Raw genomic sequence first — 21,904 nt, 5'->3', positions numbered from 1 at the left:
TCACCATGTGATTAACACTCAAAGTTCACTAGAGTCAATAATCTAGTCCACATCACCATGTGATTAACACTCAATGAGTTCTAGGGTTTGATCATGTTATGCTTACGAGAGAGGTTTTAGTCAACGGGTCTGCAACATTCAGATCCGTGTGTGTTTTACAAATCTCTATGTCATCTTGTAGATGTAGCTACCACGCGCTACTTGGAGCTATTCCAAATAACTGCTCTACTATACGAATCCGGTTCACTACTCAGAGTCATCCGAATTAGTGTCAAAGTTTGCATCGACGTAACCCTTTACGACGAACCCCCTTTCCACCTCCATAATCGAGAAAATTCCTTAGTCCACTAGATACTAAAGATAAGTTCGACCGCTGTCATGTGATCCCTTCCTGGATCACTATTGTACCCCTTGACTAACTCATGGCAAGGCACACTTCAGGTGCGGTACACAGCATAGCATATTGTAGAGCCTACGTCTAAAGCATAGGGGACGACCTTCGTCCTTTCTCTTTCCTCCACCGTGGTCAGGTCTTGAGTCTTACTCAATACTCACACCTTGTAACACAGCCAAGAACTCCTTCTTTGCTGATCTATTTTGAACTCCTTCAAAATCTTGTCACGGTATGTATTCATTTGAAAGTACTATTAAGCGTTTTTGATCTATCCTTATAGATCTTGATGCTCAATGTTCAAGTAGCTTAATCCAGGTTTTCCATTAAAAACACTTTTCAAATAACCCTGGATGCTTTCCAGAAATTCTACATCATTTCTGATCAACAATATGTTAACAACATATACTCATCAAAAATTCTATAGTGCTCCCACTCACTTCTTTGGAAATACAAGTTTCTCATGAACTTTGTATAAACCCAAAATCTTTGATCATCTCATCAAAGCGTTCATTCCAACTCCGAGATGCTTACTCCAATCCTTAGAAGGATTGCTGGAGCTTTGCACACTTGTTAGCATCTTTCAGGATTGACAAAACCTTCTGGTTGTATCACATACAACCTTTCCTCAAGAAAATCGTCGAGGAAACAATGTTTTGACATCCTATCTGCAAGATTTCATAAATAATGCAGTAACTGCTAATATAATTCTAACAGACTCTTAGCATCGCTACGAGTGAGAAAGTCTCATCGCAGTCAACTCCTTGAACTTGCCGGAAAACATCTTAACGACAAGTCGAGCTTTCTTAATGGTGACACTTACCATCATTGTCTGTCTTCCCTTTAAAATCCATCTGTACCCAACAGCCTTATGACCATCAAGTAGTTCTTTCAAAGTCTATACTTTGTTTTCATACATGGATCCTCTCAGATTTTATGGCCTTGAGCCATTCATCGGAATCCGGCCCACCATCGATTCTCCATAGCTCGTAGGTTCATTGTTGTCCAACAACATGACTTCCAAGACAGGATTACGTACCACTCTGAAGTAGTACGCATCCTTGTCGTCCTATGAGGTTTGGTAGTGACTTGATCTGAAGTTTCATGATCACTATCATAAGCTTCCACTTCAATTGGTGTAGGTGCCACAGGAACAACTTCCTGTGCCCTGCTACACATTAGTTGAAGTGACGGTTCAATGACCTCATCAAGTCTCCACCATCCTCCCACTCAATTCTTTCGAGAGAAACTTTTCCTCGAGAAAGGACCCGTTTCTAGAAACAATCACTTTTGCTTCCAGATCTGAAATAGGAGGTATACCCAACTGTTTTGGGTATTCTAAGAAGATGCATTTATCCGCTTTGGGTTCGAGCTTATTAGCCTGAAACTTTTCCACATAAGTGTCGCAGCCCCAAACTTTTAAGAAACGACAGCTTAGGTTTCTCTAAACCATAGTTCATACGGTGTCGTCTCAACGGAATTGCGTGGTGCCCTATTTAAAGTGAATGCGGTTGTCTCTAATGCCTAACCCATAAACGATAGTTGTAATTCGATAAGAGACATCATGGTATGCACCATATCCAATAGGGTGCAGTTATGATGTTCGGACACACCATCACAATATGGTGTTCCAGGCGGTATTAGTCATGAAACAATTTCCACAATTTCTTAATTGTGTGCCAAACTCGTAACTCAGATATTCATCTCTATGATCATATCACAGACATTTTATCCTCTTGCCACGACGATCTTCAACTTCACTCTGAAATACTTGAACCTTTCAATAATTCAGACTTGTGTTTCATCAAGTAAATATTCTCAGCATCTACTCAAATCATCTGTGAAGTAAGAACATAACGATATCCACTGCGTGCCTCAGCACTCATTGGACTGCACACATCAAATGTATTACTTCCAACAAGTTGCTCTCTTGTTCCATCTTACTAAAAATGAGGCCTTTCAGTCATCTTGCCCATGTGGTATGATTTGCATGTCTCAAGTGAGTCCATATGATCCATCTGTATGGACTTTCTTCATGCATATATACTAATAGACATGGTTCGCATGTCTCAATCTTTTCAAAAACGAGTGAGTCCAAAGATCCATCAACATGGAGCTTCTTCATGCATTTTATACCAATATGACTCAAGTGGTAGTGCCACAAGTATGTCGTACTATCATTACTATCTTATATCTTTTGGCATGAACATGTGTATCACTACGATCGAGATTCAATAAACCATTCATTTTAGGTGCAAGACCATTGAAGGTATTATTCAAATAGACAGAGTAACCATTATTCTCCTTTAATGAATAACCGTATTGCGATAAACATAATCCAATCATGTCTATGCTCAACGCAAACACCAAATAACAATTATTCAGGTTTAACCCCAATCTCAATGGTAGAGGGAGCATGCGATGCTTGATCACATCAACCTTGGAAACACTTCCAACACATATCGTCATCTCACCTTTAGCTAGTCTCCGTTTATTCCGCAGCTTTTATTTCGAGTTACTAACACTTAGCAACCGAACCGGTATCTAATACCCTGGTGCTATTAGGAGTACTAGTAAAGTACACATTAATATAATGTATATCCAATATACTTCTGTCGACCTTGCCAGCCTTCTCATCTACGAAGTATCTAGGGTAATTCTGCTTCAGTGACCGTTCCCCTCATTTCAGAAGCACTTAGTCTCGGGTTTGGGTTCAACCTTGGGTTTCTTCACTAGAGCAGCAACTGATTTGTCGTTTCATGAAGTGTCCCTTCTTGCCCTTGCCCTTCTAGAAACTAGTGGTTTTACTAACCATCAACAATTGATGCTCCTACTTGATTTCTACTTTCGCGGTGTCAAACATCGCGAGTTGCTCAAGGATCATCATGTCTATCCCTGATATGTTATAGTTCATCACGAAGCTCTAATAGCTTGGTGGCAGTGACTATGGAGAACCATCACTATCTCATCTGGAAGATTAACTCCCACTCGATTCAAGTGATTGTAGTACTCAGACAATCTGAGCACATGCTCAACGATTGAGCTTTTCTCCCTTAGTTTGCAGGCTTAAGAAACTTGTCAGAGGTCTCATACCTCTTGACGTGGGCACTAGTCTGAAATCCCAATTTCAGTCTTTGGAACATCTCATATGTTCTGCGACGTTTCAAAACCGTCTTTGGTGCCACAATTTTAAACCGTTAGCATCACACACTGAACTATCATGTAGTCATCAAAACGTGTATGTCAGATGTTTCGCAACATCTACAGACGACGCTCGAGGTTCAGCACACCGAGCGGTGCATTAAGGACATAAGCCTTCTGTGCAGCAATGAGGACAATCCTCAGTTTACGAACCCAGTCCGCATAATTGCTACTATCAACTTTCAACTAAATTTTCTCTAGGAACATATCTTAGTAGAACTAAAGCGTAAGCTACGACATTATTTGCAAAGACCTTTTGACTATGTTCATGATAATTAAGTTCATCTGATTATTTAATGAACTCCCACTTAGATAGACATCCCTCTAGTCATCTAAGTGATACATGATCCGAATCGACTAGGTCATGTCCGATCATCACGTGAGACGGACTAGTCATCATCGGTGAACATCTCCATGTTAATCGTATCTACTATATGACTCATGTTCGACCTTTCGGTCTCTTGTGTTCCGAGGCCATGTTTGTACATGCTAGGCTCGTCAAGTCAACCTAAGTGTTTTGCTTGTGTTCCGAGGCCATGTCTGTACATGCTAGGCTCGTCAACACCCATTGTATGCGAACGTTAGAATCTATCACACCCGATCATCACGTGGTGCTTCGAAACAACGAACCTTCGCAACGGTGCACAGTTAGGGGGAACACATCTCGTGAAATTATAGTGAGGGATCATCTTATTTATGCTACCGCCATTCTAAGCAAATAAGATGTAAACATGACAAACATCACATGCAAATCATAAAGTGACATGATATGGCCAATATCATCTTGCGCCTTTTGATCTCCATCTTCGAGGCGCGGCATGATCACCTTCGTCACCGGCATGACACCATGATCTCCATCATCATGATCTCCATCATCGTGTCTTCATGAAGTTGTCTCGCCAACTGTTACTTCTACTACTATGGCTAACGGTTAGCAATAAAGTAAAGTAATTACATGGCATTTTTCATTGACATGCAGGTCATACAATAAATTAAGACAACTCCTATGGCTCCTGCCGGTTGTCATACTCATCGACATGCAAGTCGTGATTCCTATTACAAGAACATGATCAATCTCATACATCACATATATCATTCATCACATCCTTTTGGCCATATCACATCACATAGCATACCCTGCAAAAACAAGTTAGACGTCCTCTAATTGTTGTTGCATGTTTTACGTGGCTGCTATGGGTTTCTAGCAAGAACGTTTCTTACCTATGCAAAAGCCACAACGGTGATATGCCAATTGCTATTTACCCTTCATAAGGACCCTTTTCATCGTATCCGATCCGACTAAAGTGGGAGAGACAGACACCCGCTAGCCACCTTATGCATCAAGTGCATGTCAGTCGGTGGAACCTGTCTCACGTAAGAGTACGTGTAAGGTCGGTCCGGGCCGCTTCATCCCACAATGCCGCCGAATCAAGATAAGACTAGTAACGGGAAGCAAATTGAACAAATCGTCGCCCACAACTACTTTGTGTTCTACTCGTGCATAGAATCTACGCATAAACCTGGCTCATGATGCCACTGTTGGGGAACGTAGCAGAAATTCAAAATTTTCCTACGTGTCACCAAGATCAATCTAGGAGATGCTAGCAACGAGAGGGGAGGAGTGCATCTACATACCCTTGTAGATCGCGAGCGGAAGCGTTCAAGAGAACGGGGTTGATGGAATCGTACTCGTCGTGATCCAAATCACCGATGATCCTAGCGCCGAACGGACGGCACCTCCGCGTTCAACACACGTACGGAGCGGGGACGTCTCCTCCTTCTTGATCCAGCAAGGGGGGAGGAGAAGTTGATGAAGATCCAGCAGCATGACGGCGTGGTGGTGGAAGTAGCGGGATCCCGGCAGGGCTTCGCCAAGCGCAAGCGGGGAGGAAGAGGTGTCACGGGAGGGAGGGAGGCGCCAGGGCTTGGGGTGCTGCTCCCATGCGCCTCCCCACTATATATAGGGGTGGAGGGGGCTGGTTTCTTGCCCTCCAAGTCCATTGGGGCGTTGGCAAAGGTGGGGGAAAGAAATCCCATCATTTCCCTTCCCCATCGATTGTTATCCCCCCTTTTTAGGGATCTTAATCTTATCCCTTCGGGATATGATCTTATTCCTTCTAAGGTGGGATCTTGGTGTGCCTTGATCAGGGGTGTGGGGCCTTGCCCCCACTACCCACGTTCATGTGGGTCCCCCCATGCAGGTGGGCCCCACTTCGGAACCTTCTAGAACCTTCCCGGTACAATACCGAAAAATCCCGAACATTTTCCGGTGGCCAAAATAGGACTTCCCATATATAAATCTTTACCTCCGGACCATTCCGGAACTCCTCGTGACGTCCGGGATCTCATCCGGGACTCCGAACAACTTTCGGTTAACCGCATACTAATATCTCTACAACTCTAGCGTCACCGAACCTTAAGTGTGTAGACCCTACGGGTTCGGGAGACATGCAGACATGACCGAGACGACTCTCCGGTCAATAACCAACAACGGGATCTGGATACCCATGTTGGCTCCCACATGTTCCACGATGATCTCATCGGATGAACCACGATGTCGAGGATTCAATCAATCCCGTATACAATTCCCTTTGTCAATCGGTACGTTACTTGCCCGAGATTCGTATCCCAATACCTTGTTCAATCTCGTTACCGGCAAGTCACTTTACTTGTACCGTAACGCATGATCCCGTGGCTAACTCCTTAGTCACATTGAGCTCATTATGATGATGCATTACCGAGTGGGCCCAGAGATACCTCTCCGTCATACGGAGTGACAAATCCCAGTCTCGATTCGTGCCAACCCAACAGACACTTTCGGAGATACCTGTAGTGCACCTTTATAGCCACCCAGTTACGTTGTGACGTTTGGTACACCCAAAGCACTCCTACGGTATCCGGGAGTTGCACAATCTCATGGTCTAAGGAAATGATACTTGACATTAGAAAAGCTCTAGCAAACGAACTACACGATCTTGTGCTATGCTTAGGATTGGGTCTTGTCCATCACATCATTCTCCTAATGATGTGATCCCGTTATAAATGACATCCAATGTCCATGGTCAGGAAACCATAACCATCTATTGATCAACGAGCTAGTCAACTAGAGGCTTACTAGGGACATGTTGTGGTCTATGTATTCACACATGTATTACAGTTTCCAGTTAATACAATTATAGCATGAACAGCAGACAATTATCATGAACAAGGAAATACAATAATAACCATTTTATTATTGCCTCTAGGACATATCTGCACTGAGATATGGGCGGGCCCTCGATGGCTATGGTGGTGGGCAAAGGTGGAAAGATGTCCCATCAATCTGCTAGTGCCTTTTTGGTCTAGCATGGAGCACTGATGGATGCAACTATCTAATGAGCCATTATCAAGATGTTGATTGGAACACTACTTCTTATCTGGGGTGAAAACACTTCTTCTGGCCTTTATTAGTCGGGCTCGGCAGCGTCAAACTTGCGTCATTACCTTGTTGAAGGTGTTGTCTACTTGTTGTTGTGTTTTTCTTCATTGGTTGGCATCGATAACCAGGATGAAAATCTTGTCTAGGGAGTTTTTGGTCGGACATGGAAACTATGGAGCAAGGACGTTAATCCCTTTTAGATGTGTTGCTGCGGAAGAAGTCGATTTAGTCCTAAGGTGTTTTCTCATATTTTGTAATGGTTCGATTATGGTTGCATTTGTTTTGTATTATTTTCAATAATTAATAAGAATGGTTGTGTGCATCCCAATCATGTAGATGCCAGAGGTTTTAACCTTCTTTTCGATGGTAATGACTTTTATCTAGCCAGTCAAATCAGATCAATATTTGATAGCACAATAAACTAATAGTCGGTATTCAATCTCTTCTATCTCTATCTCTTCTATCCAAACAAATGTAAAATTCATTTTATTGTGTTGACCTCTCCAGTGTGCTAATTGGTAGAAGAAAGAGCAATACAACTTAGCCATTTTTGAAAGAAAATATTAATGTAAGGGGGAGAGAGGGATGTGCTTGATAATCTTCAAGTGCAAGGAATTGTCGTAGCACTTTCCAATGACGGAGGTGGTAAGTCGAGCCCACAAGCAGATAAAGGTAAGATTTCTATTCTCTCAGGTCCTATCTACCACTGAACAGTGGTGGAAGAAGAGCTGTTAAATAGCCAACCCCCGAAAACTAGTCGTTGGGGTCAACACACAAACCAGTGGTGGGAGAAGAGCCCTTAAATAGCCAACCTGATGTAGGGTAGAACCCTAGTGGCCCGATGTTTCACGATTGGAGCGGATCCTGCGAAGAACACAAAGAACACGAGGGGAAAACGAGGGGAAACACGAGGGGAAACACGAGAGAATCACTCAAACCAACAAGAACAATCACACATGTGCTAGATCCCCGGAACACAAAGAGATACACGATCCACGATCAACAAGGGACGATACATAGGGTAACCGGTTCTTCTCTGTGAGGAGGTCTTGAAGGGGGTCTTCTCCGTGAGGAGGTCTTGAATCCAACATGGATCTTCTCCGTAGAGGGGCCGTGGTCTCTCTCGTGGAGTAGATCCGTATGGATGAGCAAAGCTATGTCTCTAATATGAGCTAAACCTATGCGAACCCTCAAATGGAGGAGGGGGAGGAGTATATATAGTCTAAGCCACGAAGGGGTAAGTGAGGGGCGAAGGGGTACATGGGCCTCGGCCCAAGTCACGCGCGCAGGCATGGTCTGGATGATCCGGGTGTCGGGGGTCCGGATGATCCGGGTGTTGGGGGTCCGGATGATCCGGGCGGCCGTCCGGATGATCCGGCTTCGTCGAGCAGGCTTCGGGTGTCTTCGGGCACATTACCCGGATCGTCCGGGCGGGGGTCCGGCTCATCCGGGCTTGGTCCGGATCGTCCGGCTGGGGATCCGGATGATCCGGGCAAGTCCAGTCTTGCTCTGTTCTTCTTCTTCCTTCTCCTCTTCCATGCTTGGCCTTGGTCCTTGGATCCTCCATGGTCATCTTGGTTGTACCTGAGTATATGCAAGGTCCATGCATGAGGTAGTAGCCATGTCTCATATGTGGAAAGTGACAGTTTGAAGAGGAGTGAGTTCACCTTGTGTCCAATGGCATATGGTCGAGGTCTCATCGTATGTCCTCTTAGGGCTTAGTGAGTAGTCGAAGTGTACATGGGGATGAATGTGGGATGCTCCGCATCACAACCCCCAAAAACTAGTTGTTGGGGGTCAAACGACACCTTCCTGGACACCACATGCCTACGAGGGTCAAGACCCAGGCCCAAGGGATCATGTGGGCATGGTACAACCTCGTGGGCACACGAGGCCCCATGCCCACGGGCTCAAACCCAGTGCCCATGGCCAATCCTGAAATAGCCTAGTATAGAAAATGGACCAGTAACATGTTGTGGAGATAGATCACAAGTTTACCACTAGACGTGCGATCCCACGACAGAAGTAGATTTTGTGTGGCGCATCAATGCAGTGTTGTCAAACTTCCTCCTCCTCCTCATGGATCCATGAAAGGTTCATCAAATCGATGCAAGTGTAATGCCTCCATGGTATTTGGACATGTAGGGAGGAATGCCGAGCGATGCACTACTAGATCCGATCTCACGACGAGCATGGAAGTGGAGACGTCTAGGTGATTAGACTGTCTCTCATGTCTAAGCCTTTCTAGGGTTCCGCCCCTCCACTTATATAGACATTCGCAGATGGGATCAAAACTTGAGGCCCATTAGAACTCTTGGTCCACTTGAATCCTATCCAAGTGGTTCACTATGAACCCATCCAAGGGTTTTACTCTAATCCCATCTGAGTGATCTATTCGGGTCCAATATGAGTGGGTACCTACCCCTTAAGCACACAACCCTAAAGGTTCACATACACTGAACAACCAGAGTCGATGTATGTTATATGTTCCAAATTCTAAGTGTGTGCAAAATCATAATAATGAAACCTTGACAATGGGTCATATGCAATATTCCTCCTGCCTCATGATACATATTGCCGAGATCAAGTCGATTGCTTGTCACACTTGTTGGTAGCTCGACATATCTTCTCGGAAATGAGATAGACTCCCGAACAGGGTTAGCTCTTAACCAAGTCACATGGTGACGCTCTTCGAGTCTGATCACTCGAGAGAGCCTAGAGAATCTAGCTCTGACTCAGAGGGGTAAATCCTATCTTGGTCAACCATGCCTTGCAACATGTTTCTCGTTTCACCCAAAAGTTACCTTTATAACTACATAGTTACAGAGTAGAGTTTGATAGAACCTAAGTAAGTCAATCCACACCCCAAGAACACGCGAAGATCTTAACTATAGGACATGGCGTATTTAGTATACCTGATACTAACATATGACAATATCTCATTTGCATCTCACAGTGGGTCTGTTCGACTTGGCGGTCCATCTGAATGAGCCACTAAGATCATGTATGAGTCTGTACTATTGGGTTGGCCTCTCTATGCCCATGACTTGTGAAACATATATAGTCATCAACCAAGTTGTATACTAGTCAAATGATATGTGTCCCCATAACCTTATCAACCAAGGACCATTAGAAGAATCATTTATAATACATAATCTCAAAAAATAAGTAAAATATTTGTTGATACATATTAGTGATGACGTTTACGGACAGTTCAAATAATTCACGAATACATAAGGAATGTCATCATCACATGATTGCCTCTAGAGCATATTTTCACCGAGGGATTCTCGCCACCATACCAATGATGGACAATTTAGTGGGCCGCCATTGGTATGTTGCACTTGTGCCATCCGGTAGGTCACCAGTGATAGGTCGTACCCCGTCATCGCTGGTAAAAGGCTCCAATGACTCCGTTCTCACATCACATCATTGATGACCGATCACGGATGGGTGTTCTTGCAGTAGTACGTTGACATTCTTCGTGGTGTTATCAGGCATGGAGATGAATCTGTCGTGGTCAAAGTAGTCATCATCCATTGTCGACGAGAAGTAGTCGGTTAAGTGTGAGTAACGGTCCCCAAAACTTTATCGTCCCTCATCTTGTGCAGCTTAACAAGAGGTGCGCTTCTAGAGGCCTACTATTCTGTGCAGCCATCGAGATGAGGAAGTCAGCAGCATCACAACAAAAAGAAACAATGACGATGGGGTGTGCACGCGAGGTTGCAGATGTGATCTAATGGTTGACACTTGACAACTACGGTTGCCCTCCCCATCCATGTATAGTGTGTCGGATAAGATGTGGGGATAAATCTACATCTGAGCCAGTAACAACCCACCATTCGAGTAGATCGGAAAGACTCACCCTTAATGTGTCTGTTAATAGCTCATAATTAATCCAACTAAAAAACACATAATTAATGACAATTAGTTTTGTATTCCAACTGGCAGAAATAAAGCACAAACTCCACATGGGTCTGAGCTCGGCCTGCTCAGCTGAAGACCTTACCTTTAGTTGTTACTTGAGTCTGTTATAAGTTGTCAATGTATGCACAGATGGACTACTGTTCTGCTGCAAGATGTGACACTCATGCATCTAAAATGTAATCTATATTTTCAGAGATAAAAAGTTAAAGTTAGAAAAAAAATCTGAATTTAAACATAAAAAATGTTTCACTATCTATCATAGATAAAAAATTAGTTTTTTTGTTGATCAAGTTTGAACCTTAAAATACGTAAAGACTTCAAATTTCATGGTAAACCAAGATACTAGTAAATGAGTGTTTGAGTTCCAAGAAGCAAATTGATTGAATGGGCTTGTAAAGTTGGTTTTAGGTTACCAATGTGCGTGCGCCTTCCATTCATTGTGCTGACATTTATTATTGTGTACAATAATCTTTTTTGCTCTTCAAATTTATTACGACAAGTTTCAAACACAGAAACTTGCCATGATTCTTTATGTCTACTACTCAAACACTCATTAATATAGCAAGTTGAAGAGCAGAAACCTCGAGAGTTAATTGGAAATATGATAGAGAAGAAAACGAAAGGCAAGTTTCGTAAAACGTATTTATAAAAACAAGATTAAATAGGCTAGTCATAGTGGGGAGTAATTTAGACTAGTGTCATGCATATAATACTAATCTATATTTCAGAGATAGAATATATAATTTATATACAGATTAAATAAAATCTAAATTTAAACCATACAAAATGTCTCAATACAGATGATTTTTTAAATTATTCTTTGGTCAAATTTGAATCTTGAAATACGTAAAGACTTTAAACTTCATGGTAAATGAAGATAGTAATAAATAAGTGTTTAGTTCCAAGAAACAAATTGATCAAATGGGTTTGTAAAGTTGATTTGAGGTTACCGATGTGCGCGTGCCTTCCATCCATTGTGCTGGCATTTATTACAATGCACAGTAATCCTTTTCTCTTTTCTCTCTTGTGTATATTAGTACTCCTACGGTCTATCAAGTGGCAGTGTAGTGTGCGTGCTCTGTTGGCACGCAGCTAGGCGCGAGTCGAACCATTGGGATCTTCTCCGCCTCCGTTGCCCCTCTCCGTTCATCCTGTGAAAAAGGTCAGCGCCGCCGCATTTTCTTCAGTCTCCGCTGGCCCTCCGGCGCCGCCTATTCTACGCGGCCATACAGAGAGCTTCTTGCCAAAGGTAGTCTCGAGCAGCCCTTCTCGTGTCTCAGTTTCTAATAGTACATCTTCGGACCATGCAATGTCATGCATGTCGAAGAGCATAGTTTTCTTTGGAGTACATCTCTTTCTCGAGGCAGATCTTGACCGTGGTGACACAAAGTTCGTATGAAATGTGGCTGAATACCGCAATGGTCTTTTACATGTTTTGGCTTCACCTTTTTCTTTTCTTTTTTAATGACAAAGCAGTAGTTTGGGTCGCTTGGTTTCATTATATTTATTTATTTTGATTTTGAGTGTAGGGTTTGCCTTGGATACTAGTTTTTTATATATTTGAGATGGATATCACGCTCGTTTTCACTCCCATGATTCCAAAATACTTGAAGTTCTAGGCTTTTTCTAAGTCAATCATCTTTATGTTTCTTCCCCGAAAAACCCCACCTTTATGCTACCAAGTATACGGAAAAATACATGTCAAAAAATATGGAAAAATATACCAACATCTACAATATCAAATTAATTTTATTAAATCCATCATTAAATATATTTTTAAACTATATAGTTGATATATAATCATTTTTATAATTTTCTATAGACTTTGTCAAATTTAAATATGTTTGATTTAGGATAACTTTAGAACGTAAGTATCTGACCGGTCCCTTAAAATAAATACTTCAGCTGAAATACGTCGAGATACAACCGTTTGAGCGTCAACTAATTTTGGATGAGAAAGTATTTTGAAACGGGGTGAGTATTTTATTTTATTTTATTGGGAAACAATCTGGTTTGGTGCATGTGGGCCATTTTTGAGTAAGGTACGTGTGGGCTTGGTGTAGGAACGGTATGGGTTGGGCCTAAACAAATTGGTCCAAGCTGCTGCTGCCTTTTCTCCCAAAAACTGTCGCCGGCGCAGCGGCGAGCCTGCATCCTTCTCCGTCACCACCGGAGAAGAAGATTCCAGTGATGGGATTCGCGGTCCCAGGCGGAGGTGACGGCGCGGACCCAGGTGCTCCGTCCGCGTCGACCCCGCCTGCGACGAGAAGCTCAGCGCGAAATCGGACGAGGCGAGACGGCGTAGGCGGTGGTGGTGTCTCGCTGAGGAGAAATACCGTGGTTCGTTGTCGATTCTGGGAGGGGATGAGGACGAGGAAGAAGAAGAAGAAGAAGAAGAAGGTTATTTGGGTCTTTGCGCGTGGCCTGGGAGTAGGTATTTCGAACTCGTATTTTCAGTTCGTAACGTAAAAGCTAATCAAGGTCGATATACTCCCTCCTTTCCTAAATATTTGTCCTTTTAGAGATTTCAAATGGACTACCACATACGGATGCATATAGACATATTTTAGAGTATAGATTCACTCATTTTGCTCCGTATGTAGTCACTTGTTGAAATCTGTAGAAAGACAAATATTTAGGAACGGAGGGAGTAGATTTTTTTTATAGGTGTATATTACATATAACCTTGTCTGGGAGATAGGAACTGAAACAGGAAATGGGCATTTATACTTTTTGTTTCTCCCAAATGAAATGGATTTTGGTCATGGAAATTTGCAAGGTCATACAACAATACAACATCCATCTATATATATTTTTAAATTGGATTCTTGCGCGCAAAGTTCTCTTGGGTTCTTACAAGTTAATATAGTAGTACCTGCTAAAGTTCCTCTAACAGCTTGATCTCAATTAATTTGGTAGGTGTTGTCATACAATGAAGACATCTTTCACAAGTTGCAACGAGTGCGTCGTGTACCACAATTGGCACCGCATGGGTGATTGGAAAAAGTGTTTCGTCAAGATTGTGGGTGAATTCGTGGTAAGACCCTGTCACTCTCTCTTCTTGAAAGAAGAGTTTTGTCAAGAGTAATTGTTGGTCAAAGGCTTGTTTTAACTAAGCTAAAACTGAAATTTGAGGGAACATGGAACGGAGGGAGTACTTCGCAAAGGATTATGAAAAGTAATTCTAGGCATGATGATGAACTAGTGATAAGTGCCTTCATTGTTGCTGATCCTTTTCCCCAATTACAGCAGAGTAAAATTTCCTAACTCCATAATATACTCCATACTAGTATAAATATTACGTACAGACTATAGTCTCCCATGTCACACGTCTAACTTTCATGTGCTCGCACTCAAGCATTCTTTGCTTGGTGCCGACATGACTATGTTTTTACTTTATCCAGTGATTGTGTGCTCTGTTCCTGCGAATAAAATAAATGCTTGTCTTGTTCAAACAAATGGCTTTTGTAGTGTACTCTTGAGTCTTGATTGCCGTTACAGGAACCTTCTGCTCTAAGATAACAAAGGTCACATTTGCTTATTCTTGCAGGATGTACCAATAAACTTAGCAAATTATATCAGAGGGCAGATACCTGACAAAGTGAAGCTAGAAGTACCTGACGGTAAAACATACAACGTTCAGGTTTCTAAGGAAGAGAATGGCCTTGTCTTTCAATCTGGGTGGGCAGAATTTGCCAGAACTTATGAACTTGTACAAGGTACCATCTTATTGTTTGAATCCAGCGGAAGCTCCTGCTTTGAAGTTCGAATGTTCAATCAAACTGGCTGTGAGAAAGAGTTATCCTGTGTTCCAATGAACAACACTCCTTGTGTCAATAAAATGCGTTTCTTCATGGTTATGATGGGTATCGGTGCTTCAAATAATGGACTGGTAAGACATTGTCAATTATGCTGTTCTCATGCACCAATATATATATCTTCTATCTTTTAGATTGTTATTTTTAGGATGCTGATAGATTGAGCTAGCAACTTTGTAAACTTGATGTTGAAGTTGGGACCTTCGAAATAGACTTTATTTTTGAGATAAATGTACTTGACTCAAATGATTATACTATTGCATTTAACCATGCCGAAATAACCAAAATTATGTGTCCAGAATGAAAACACTTTCCCTCTTGATTTTCTAGTGAAGTTAGCAACAGCAGCCTGTTTTCCCTATAAAAGAAAAGGAGATTACACAGGAGGAACTATGTATTAATGCTTTAAGGAGGGGAACATCACAATGTGGTGAAGTTAATGCATACTAATAGGCTATTTTTATGCTCCCTGGTTATAGAATAGCCGAACATGCATGAAGATAAGCTGGTGGTTGGCTTGTTGGTGATCCAAAAATAATCAGAATCTATGTTCTGTTCTGGAGACACTCATCTTGATCTCATGTAGCAAACTAGTTTTGTAAAGTGCTCTTGATTTCCTTTACAATGACTGCCTTAACTCGTTAGTAAAAAAAAGCATTCTTTTGGTTATTCCTGCAGACCATACCAGAAAAGTTTGCAAACTATGTCAGAGGACACATATCTGAAGAAATAAAGCTAGAAGTGCCAGATGGCCAAACATATAGTGTTCAGGTTGACAATGAACAGAATGAGCTAGTCCTTCTCTCTGGATGGGATACATTTGTCAGTGCCTATGAACTTAAAGAGGGTGACACATTGTTGTTCGGGTATAATGGGAACTCCCAGTTCAAAGTCCGAATCTTCAATGTAAATGGTTTTGATAAATTGTTATCGTGTGTCGTTAAGAACATCACTCCTTGTGTCCAAAAAAGGAGCGCGTATCATGATAATCCTTTGCAATCACCTAGAGAAAGGTCAGTGCTAACCTTGGTTACAGTTTGTGTTCCTAGGACTAATAAGCATAACTCTGTCCATTCGTCGTGTCATCTTCCTCTGTTCGGGTTGCAAGGTCTGCACATATTTTGATATTTACTTTGATCATCAATTAGACCAATAATGTATGAGTTATATACCATAAAAATAATACCATTGGGAACTTGTTTCGAATGCAAATCCAGTGGTATACTTTTAGTGGCATGTAACACATATTTTGTAGGTCAAGTCGACTGTCAAAGTTCGTCTCAAAATGTGTGTGTGGATTTTGATTTTAATAATTTCATCACAACTGATATGGCAGGACTGGACCAAATGATCACAGGAACAAGGCATGCACAATATGCATAGAATGTGTTGGACGCCATTATTGGCACATGGAGGATCATAACTGGTCTTTCTTCAAGGTTGTGATTCTGAGTAATTTTAAGGATGAGATGGTAAGGCCTTGCCGATTACACTATTTTTTGTGCACAAATATATCGTCTACAATTTTCAAAACTTTTGTTTTGTGAAAAAATGGGAAATACTGCTAGCAGTTTGATAATCTTGATGAAGTTAGGAGTTTGAGCACCAGTTATATAACAAATATACCTTTTTTGATAACTAAATCGCACGAAGCCACAAAGTATACCCACTTACCCAGATAACCAAAATTTGATAATAAATATTAGAGAAGCATGTGTGCTCTTAGTTTTCTTTATAGTGAATTATATAGGGATTAAGATAGACTGCCAATCACTTAGCATCGTCTGTGGTCACTTGCTGGTTAAAGATTCTCTGTCATTTGTTTCTTCATGCAGACCATACCACCAAAGTTCGCCACTAATTTCAGAGGTCGCATATCTGATGAAGTCAAACTAGAAGTCCCGGATGGTAAAATTTATAATGTTCAGGTTGCCGAGGAACAACATAAGTTAGTTCTTCGATCAGGGTGGGCGAACTTTGCCGGTGCTTATGAACTTAAAGAGGGTGACCTCCTAGTCTTTACATACAGTGGGGACTCTCACTTCAAAGTAAAAATCTTTAAACCAAGTGGCTGCGAGAACGAGTTTTCATGTGTTACCATGAGCTGTGGTTCTAATGTCCAAGAGAGGGACATTTGTCATGATCAATCACTACCCACCAAAAAGAGATGCCGAAACGATGGTTTGACTGACAGTTGGAAAACTACAAAGAAGACTCCAACAGACTCACCTTCGCAGAAACCAAGTTCAGAATTGAACAGTTGAGTGTGCATTTCTATCGAGTTTTTTACTTTGTCCGCTATTTTTTTCTTCTCATTGCTCCTGTCATGATCAATGTTGTACAGCTGAAGATGTCACATCTTCAAAAGATATTCAGGAACCCAGAGGTTCAGGTGTCCTTCAGGGATCTTCAGAATCACGTTACATTTTAGAAATGAGCTGTAAACTCACTAGTGCCCAGAGGGCAAGAGTCGACACATTTGTCAAGGAAAGCCAGACTGGAATTGAATTTTATGTCACAGCAATGAACGAGAAAACTCTGTCTGATGGATATCTGGTACGTTTACAGAATCACAATATCTTCTAGAGCGATGACTCAGATAGCGTTTGTTACGCTATTCTCCAATTATTTTTGAATGAACACTAGAATATTTGTGTTGTTACACTAGTGCTCTGCAACTTATGGTGTTGACATAATTCACCAGCTAGTTCATTCATTTGTAACAGGTCATCTGCAAGGACTATGCTGTCAAACACCTTCCGCATCAAGACCAGATGATCAAACTCTGTCATCCTCAGAACAGCAAAACATGGGATGCCAATTTGGCGGTTATCAGTGATGGCACATGCACCCTTTCATGCATCCTTACTGCTGGTTGGCTGGGCTTCGTACGCGACAACAACTTGCGGGAAGGCGATATCTGCGCATTCGAAGTGTCAAAGAACGACAGTAGAGTGATGATAACAGTCCATCCACTTAAAGAAAGCGGTCACCCAGAGTATGTCATAACAGGACACACCAAACCAGCTAGCCAGCAGAAGAAGAAATGGACTCACCCAGGATATGTGGTTGCAAGAAGCATCAAACTGACTCGCAAGCAGAAGAGAAAAATTGAAGAGAGAATCCAGGCCATTCGGCCTGAAATCAAAATATTTGTGTCAGTCTTGCAGAGAAGCAGCTACAGCCTGGTAAGTTCTGCTCGATCCATGCAGTTTCCTCTTTCTAGATAATGGACTCAAGTCATTTTGACAACTTACCGTCCTGCCTTGTGAATGTGCAACGAACAAAATCAGTACATTGAACAGGGATACGCTGACTGTCATCTTCCACGCGAGGACCAGATAATGAGGCTTCGACTGCCCGGGAAGAACGACACTTGGAAAGCTAAGCTCTATGTAGGTGACAAAGTCAATGGAAAATTTAATGCACTGCGCAGAGGCTGGAAGAAGTTGGTAAAAGACAATAAGCTGCAAGAAGGGGACATGTGCCTGTTTGAGCTGCTGAAGAAACGAGGAGGAGCTCACCATGAATGTCCACATAATTAAAGCGTAGCTGGCTGGTGTCGCCCGTCATGGCGTCGACGCCACTCTTTTGGTGATCCGTAATCTAGTACCTTTTCTGTCAGAAACCCACAAGCTTTTGGTTCCCCCATCTCTCATTCTTGCAAGAAACCCTGTCGATGTCGACGCGACAGGTTTCAGTTTGGTTTCAGCTCCTGCGAGCATGTCTATGTTTTGTTTTGAAACTATTGGTCAGTTAAGACTGGTTTGATGTTTCTGTTGGCTTGTAAATTGGCTAAAACATGGTGGGAATTGTTGCATCAGCCTTACAGCCACCTTCTCTTGCAATGCTATACCTCTCTGTCATATGTTATCGTTCAAGAAGGTTCTGAGATGAAATTATTGTGCGCTGGCTCCAGCTCCTGGCCGCCAAGGGCGTCCAGGACCTCCTCCTCATCAACCGCCCGTGGCCGCTCGACGTTCCTCTCCCCGCCTCGCTCTTCAGCACCACCACCCTCACCCGCCTCTACGCCGGCGTCTGGAAGCTGCCAGGCACGGCTGCCCTGCGTGGCGCCTCCTTTCCCCACCTCCGTGAGCTCGGCCTCTGTTTTGTCGAAATGGAGCATGGCTTCGTCGACTCCCTCGTTGCGAGGAGCCCCGTCCTGGAGATCCTAAACATCGTGGGATGCTTGGGTGGCTTGCGTCTACGTCTCGTCAGCAAGAGGCTCCGGTGTTCGCAATGACGTTAAGATGGTGTCCACCTTCCTCAAATGCTTTCCCAACGCCGAGAGACTGCATATTGTGGTATGTGTCACCAATCCATGTCCGGCTTATATTTGTATGGATTTCTCGCCTGTTGTTGCGATGGGCTTTGAGGAGGTGTTTATATGTGATGGCTCTTTATATGTGGTTGCTGAGAGACTACATATTAATGATTGATTGCATACTTCAAGTCAGTCATTGTGATAGCTCTTTGTATGATCTTTTTTCGTGACATTGAGGTCAGTACTGGTATGTCAGTCAACACCTCCAATTCTATTTTGCATTTTTCTACTGATGAGATTGTAAATTTCTAAACCCGTTAATGATATCCTGGATCTTGAAGCGGAGCGTGCCTTAGAAATGATTCGAAACGTAGCGGTTGTCAAACCTATGAACGATTCGGATATAGATGCACTGGGAGTTAGGGTATTTGATAGCTTTTGTGCGGATCTTGCACCCTCACTTCCTGAGACGGAGGAGGATGACTGCTCTATCTCCCCAAGGGATTCCATTCTTGCAGATTCTCAGGTGGTTAGGTCCACTGAGCTCGGTTGTGAGGACCGAGTAGAGGACCAAAACAAGCCGAAACGAAAGTGGAAACGTAAGATATATCCGGCTTCGGCTGTGCGTAGAAGTGCTAGGATCCGGACCACTAAAAAATTTCATGATGAAATATGAAAGGAATCTTTTGGAATAGCAGAGGTCTTACAGACTTGGCTAAAAGAAGGTTTCTAGCAGATGCATCTATAGAACACAAGTTGGATTTTATCACCCTCTCCGAAACTGGAAGGGACAATTTTACACCCCAGTTTCTTAGTACTTTATCGGGAGGTGTTGATTTCGATTGACATTGCCTGCCTCCAAGAGGAAGATCCGGTGGGATTTTACTTGGGGTTAAATGCGATACATTGGAGGTCCGGAATGTGGTTATGGGTGATTTTACGGTTAAGTTTCGGGTCAGATCGAAAGCCGATGGGTTTAATTGGGCATTGGTGGTGGTGTATGGTGCTGCGCAGCCTGAACTCAAACCAGCTTTTTTGGCGGATCTAGTCCGTATTTGCGGCAGCGGGCAGCTCCCAATTCTGGTTGGGGGCGATTTTAACATTATTCAGCGTCAGGAGGAAAAAAACAATGATAACTTTGACGGCAGATGGTCGTTTATGTTCAATACAATCATTGAAAGCTTGGATCTTAGAGAGATCGAGCTTTCCGGTAGAAAATTTACTTGGGCCAATACGTTACCAACTCCGACGTTTGAGAAGCTGGATCGTGTCCTCTCTAGCGTCGAATGGGAGCAGAAGTTCCCCCTGGTGACGGTCCAAGAGTTATCACACGCGATCTCCGATTGTCGGTGTACAAAAGTAGGGACCTTTCTGTACCCCTTTACTTGTGCACGGGCAGTTGTAGCCGCACCTGCAGCCGGGCTTGGCGGGGCAGAAGAAGGAAAGATACAAGGCTGTCGAGGCAGCGCTCAAGCCAGAAGCATGAAGAGCGAAGGGACAAGGTGAGCTTACCCCGGCAAGACCCTCGCCGGGGCGGCCTACGTAGCCCCGGCAAGAGCCTTGCCGGGGCAACTTGCCCAACACCAGCAAGGCCACCACCCTTGAGCCTGAGAGCTCTGACACCATCAACAGTGTCAAGACCAAGACTCAGGGGTGCCTTGCATAGTGGCATGCAGATCTTTGTGAAGACCAAAGGCCTGCAAGCCTAGATGAGAACCAGAAGACGAAGACCCCTGGCAAGATCTTGCGGGGACGACCGAAGACCCCCGGCAAGACCCTTGCCGGGGACGCCCACAAGATCCCGGCAAGGCCCTTGCCGGGGGCGTCTGCGAGGCCGAGGCTAGGCCCGCACCTCCCAGAGTTTCGCTGCCCCGCGCCCGCTCTGATGTGGCGGCCAGCCCACCAACTAGGCGAGCACCTGCGTGGCAGCATGCAGCTTCTAGGCCAACTAGCCAAGCACCTGCGTGGTGGCATGCAGATCTTCGTAAAGACCCTGCCACCGCACCAGCTCAGCAGCCAGCTAGCCAACGTGGTGCTGCATGCCTCGTCAGCTTGGATGCGTGTCAGAACGAGGCGAGGCGGCGACGGACGGGACGAGCTTCCTTGCTGTCCCCGATAAAGCGAGAGGGCACGTCGGCAGCGCATTAATGAGTTTGTCCTACGGTGCCAGGCGATAGACTCGTACACTGTACATACTTTCCACCTCCTGTGTGCCACTGTGGCAATCCCTTTGACATATAAAAGGAGGCCCAAGGCGTACTGGAGAGGGATTCGACTTTTTGGGGGCATGCACCGCAGCTAGTTCAAAAGCTCAAGAACACTAAATACACACAAAGCAGGACTAGGGTTTTACGCATTGTTTGCGGCCCGAACCTGGGTAAAAATCCCCCCGCGTTGATCTTCTAGACCCGCTCTTTGCGCAGCTCCACGCCCCGCCAACCGTAGAAGGGACTCCCCGAGGGATCCCATAGGTGTCGTTCCTGATCCCCGACATCTTTGGCGCGCCAGGTAGGGGAGCTGAGGCTGTGAAAATCCGGTTTTGAAGTCAACCCATCGACTCCTTCGCCGCGATGGCTCGAGAGAAGAAGGCGACGTCGATCAGCCACACCCTAGTGCCGTCCGCAGCCGCAACAACCATCTGCGTGGCAACGGAAAAGCTAAGTCACGCAAAACCTTGAGCAATTTCCTTTTCGTAGGGTTGTTTTCCTCGGAGGATCTTGCTCTTTGTATGGAAAACCTGCATGCAAGGGAACCCTTCCGCTATTGGCAACGCCCTTGTTCTGTTTCGAGTCCGCTCAACAGTTCAAGCGGCTGCGCTGAGAACGGCAAGGTGGCTTGCCCGGCAGCAAGCGCTGTTGGGGAACGTAGTAATTTCAAAAAAAATC

The 21,904-nt window shown here is 43.8% G+C and overlaps 1 protein-coding gene across 3 annotated transcripts; it reads left to right on the top strand.

The window, feature by feature from the left end:
• The first annotated feature begins 13,064 nt into the window (after positions 1-13,064).
• On the top strand, positions 13,065-18,590 carry LOC109747127 (B3 domain-containing protein LOC_Os12g40080). 3 transcript variants are annotated; one of them, XM_020306216.4, is made up of 9 exons: positions 13,065-13,367; positions 13,857-13,974; positions 14,488-14,829; positions 15,434-15,768; positions 16,092-16,227; positions 16,591-17,014; positions 17,100-17,311; positions 17,482-17,943; positions 18,049-18,590. In XM_020306216.4, the coding sequence occupies exons 2-9, from the start codon at positions 13,870-13,872 to the stop codon at positions 18,298-18,300; spliced, it is 2,268 nt and encodes a 755-aa protein (XP_020161805.1). In that variant the 5' UTR covers positions 13,065-13,367; positions 13,857-13,869; the 3' UTR covers positions 18,301-18,590. The 3 variants fall into 3 exon arrangements, with proteins under 3 accessions (XP_020161805.1, XP_020161804.1, XP_020161806.1); XM_020306215.4 differs by having other exon boundaries at positions 13,065-13,371; XM_020306217.4 differs by lacking the exons at positions 13,065-13,367; positions 13,857-13,974 and adding an exon at positions 14,080-14,190.
• Positions 18,591-21,904: the final 3,314 nt, after the last annotated feature.

This window comes from Aegilops tauschii, chromosome 5 (assembly GCF_002575655.3).
Source record: "Aegilops tauschii subsp. strangulata cultivar AL8/78 chromosome 5, Aet v6.0, whole genome shotgun sequence".
Classification (NCBI taxonomy): Eukaryota; Viridiplantae; Streptophyta; class Magnoliopsida; order Poales; family Poaceae; genus Aegilops; species Aegilops tauschii.
This window is presented reverse-complemented; position numbering and strand designations above follow the sequence as displayed.

What these genes read in the sequence shown, in the direction of transcription:
- LOC109747127 (XM_020306216.4), top strand. Translation starts at nt 13,870, where the DNA reads ATGAAGACATCTTTCACAAGTTGCAACGAGTGCGTCGTGTACCACAAT. An exon ending in GTGCTTCAAATAATGGACTG is followed by an intron (nt 14,830 to 15,433) that starts GTAAGACATTGT and finishes TTATTCCTGCAG; the next exon opens with ACCATACCAGAAAAGTTTGC. An exon ending in ACCAAGTTCAGAATTGAACA is followed by an intron (nt 17,015 to 17,099) that starts GTTGAGTGTGCA and finishes AATGTTGTACAG; the next exon opens with CTGAAGATGTCACATCTTCA.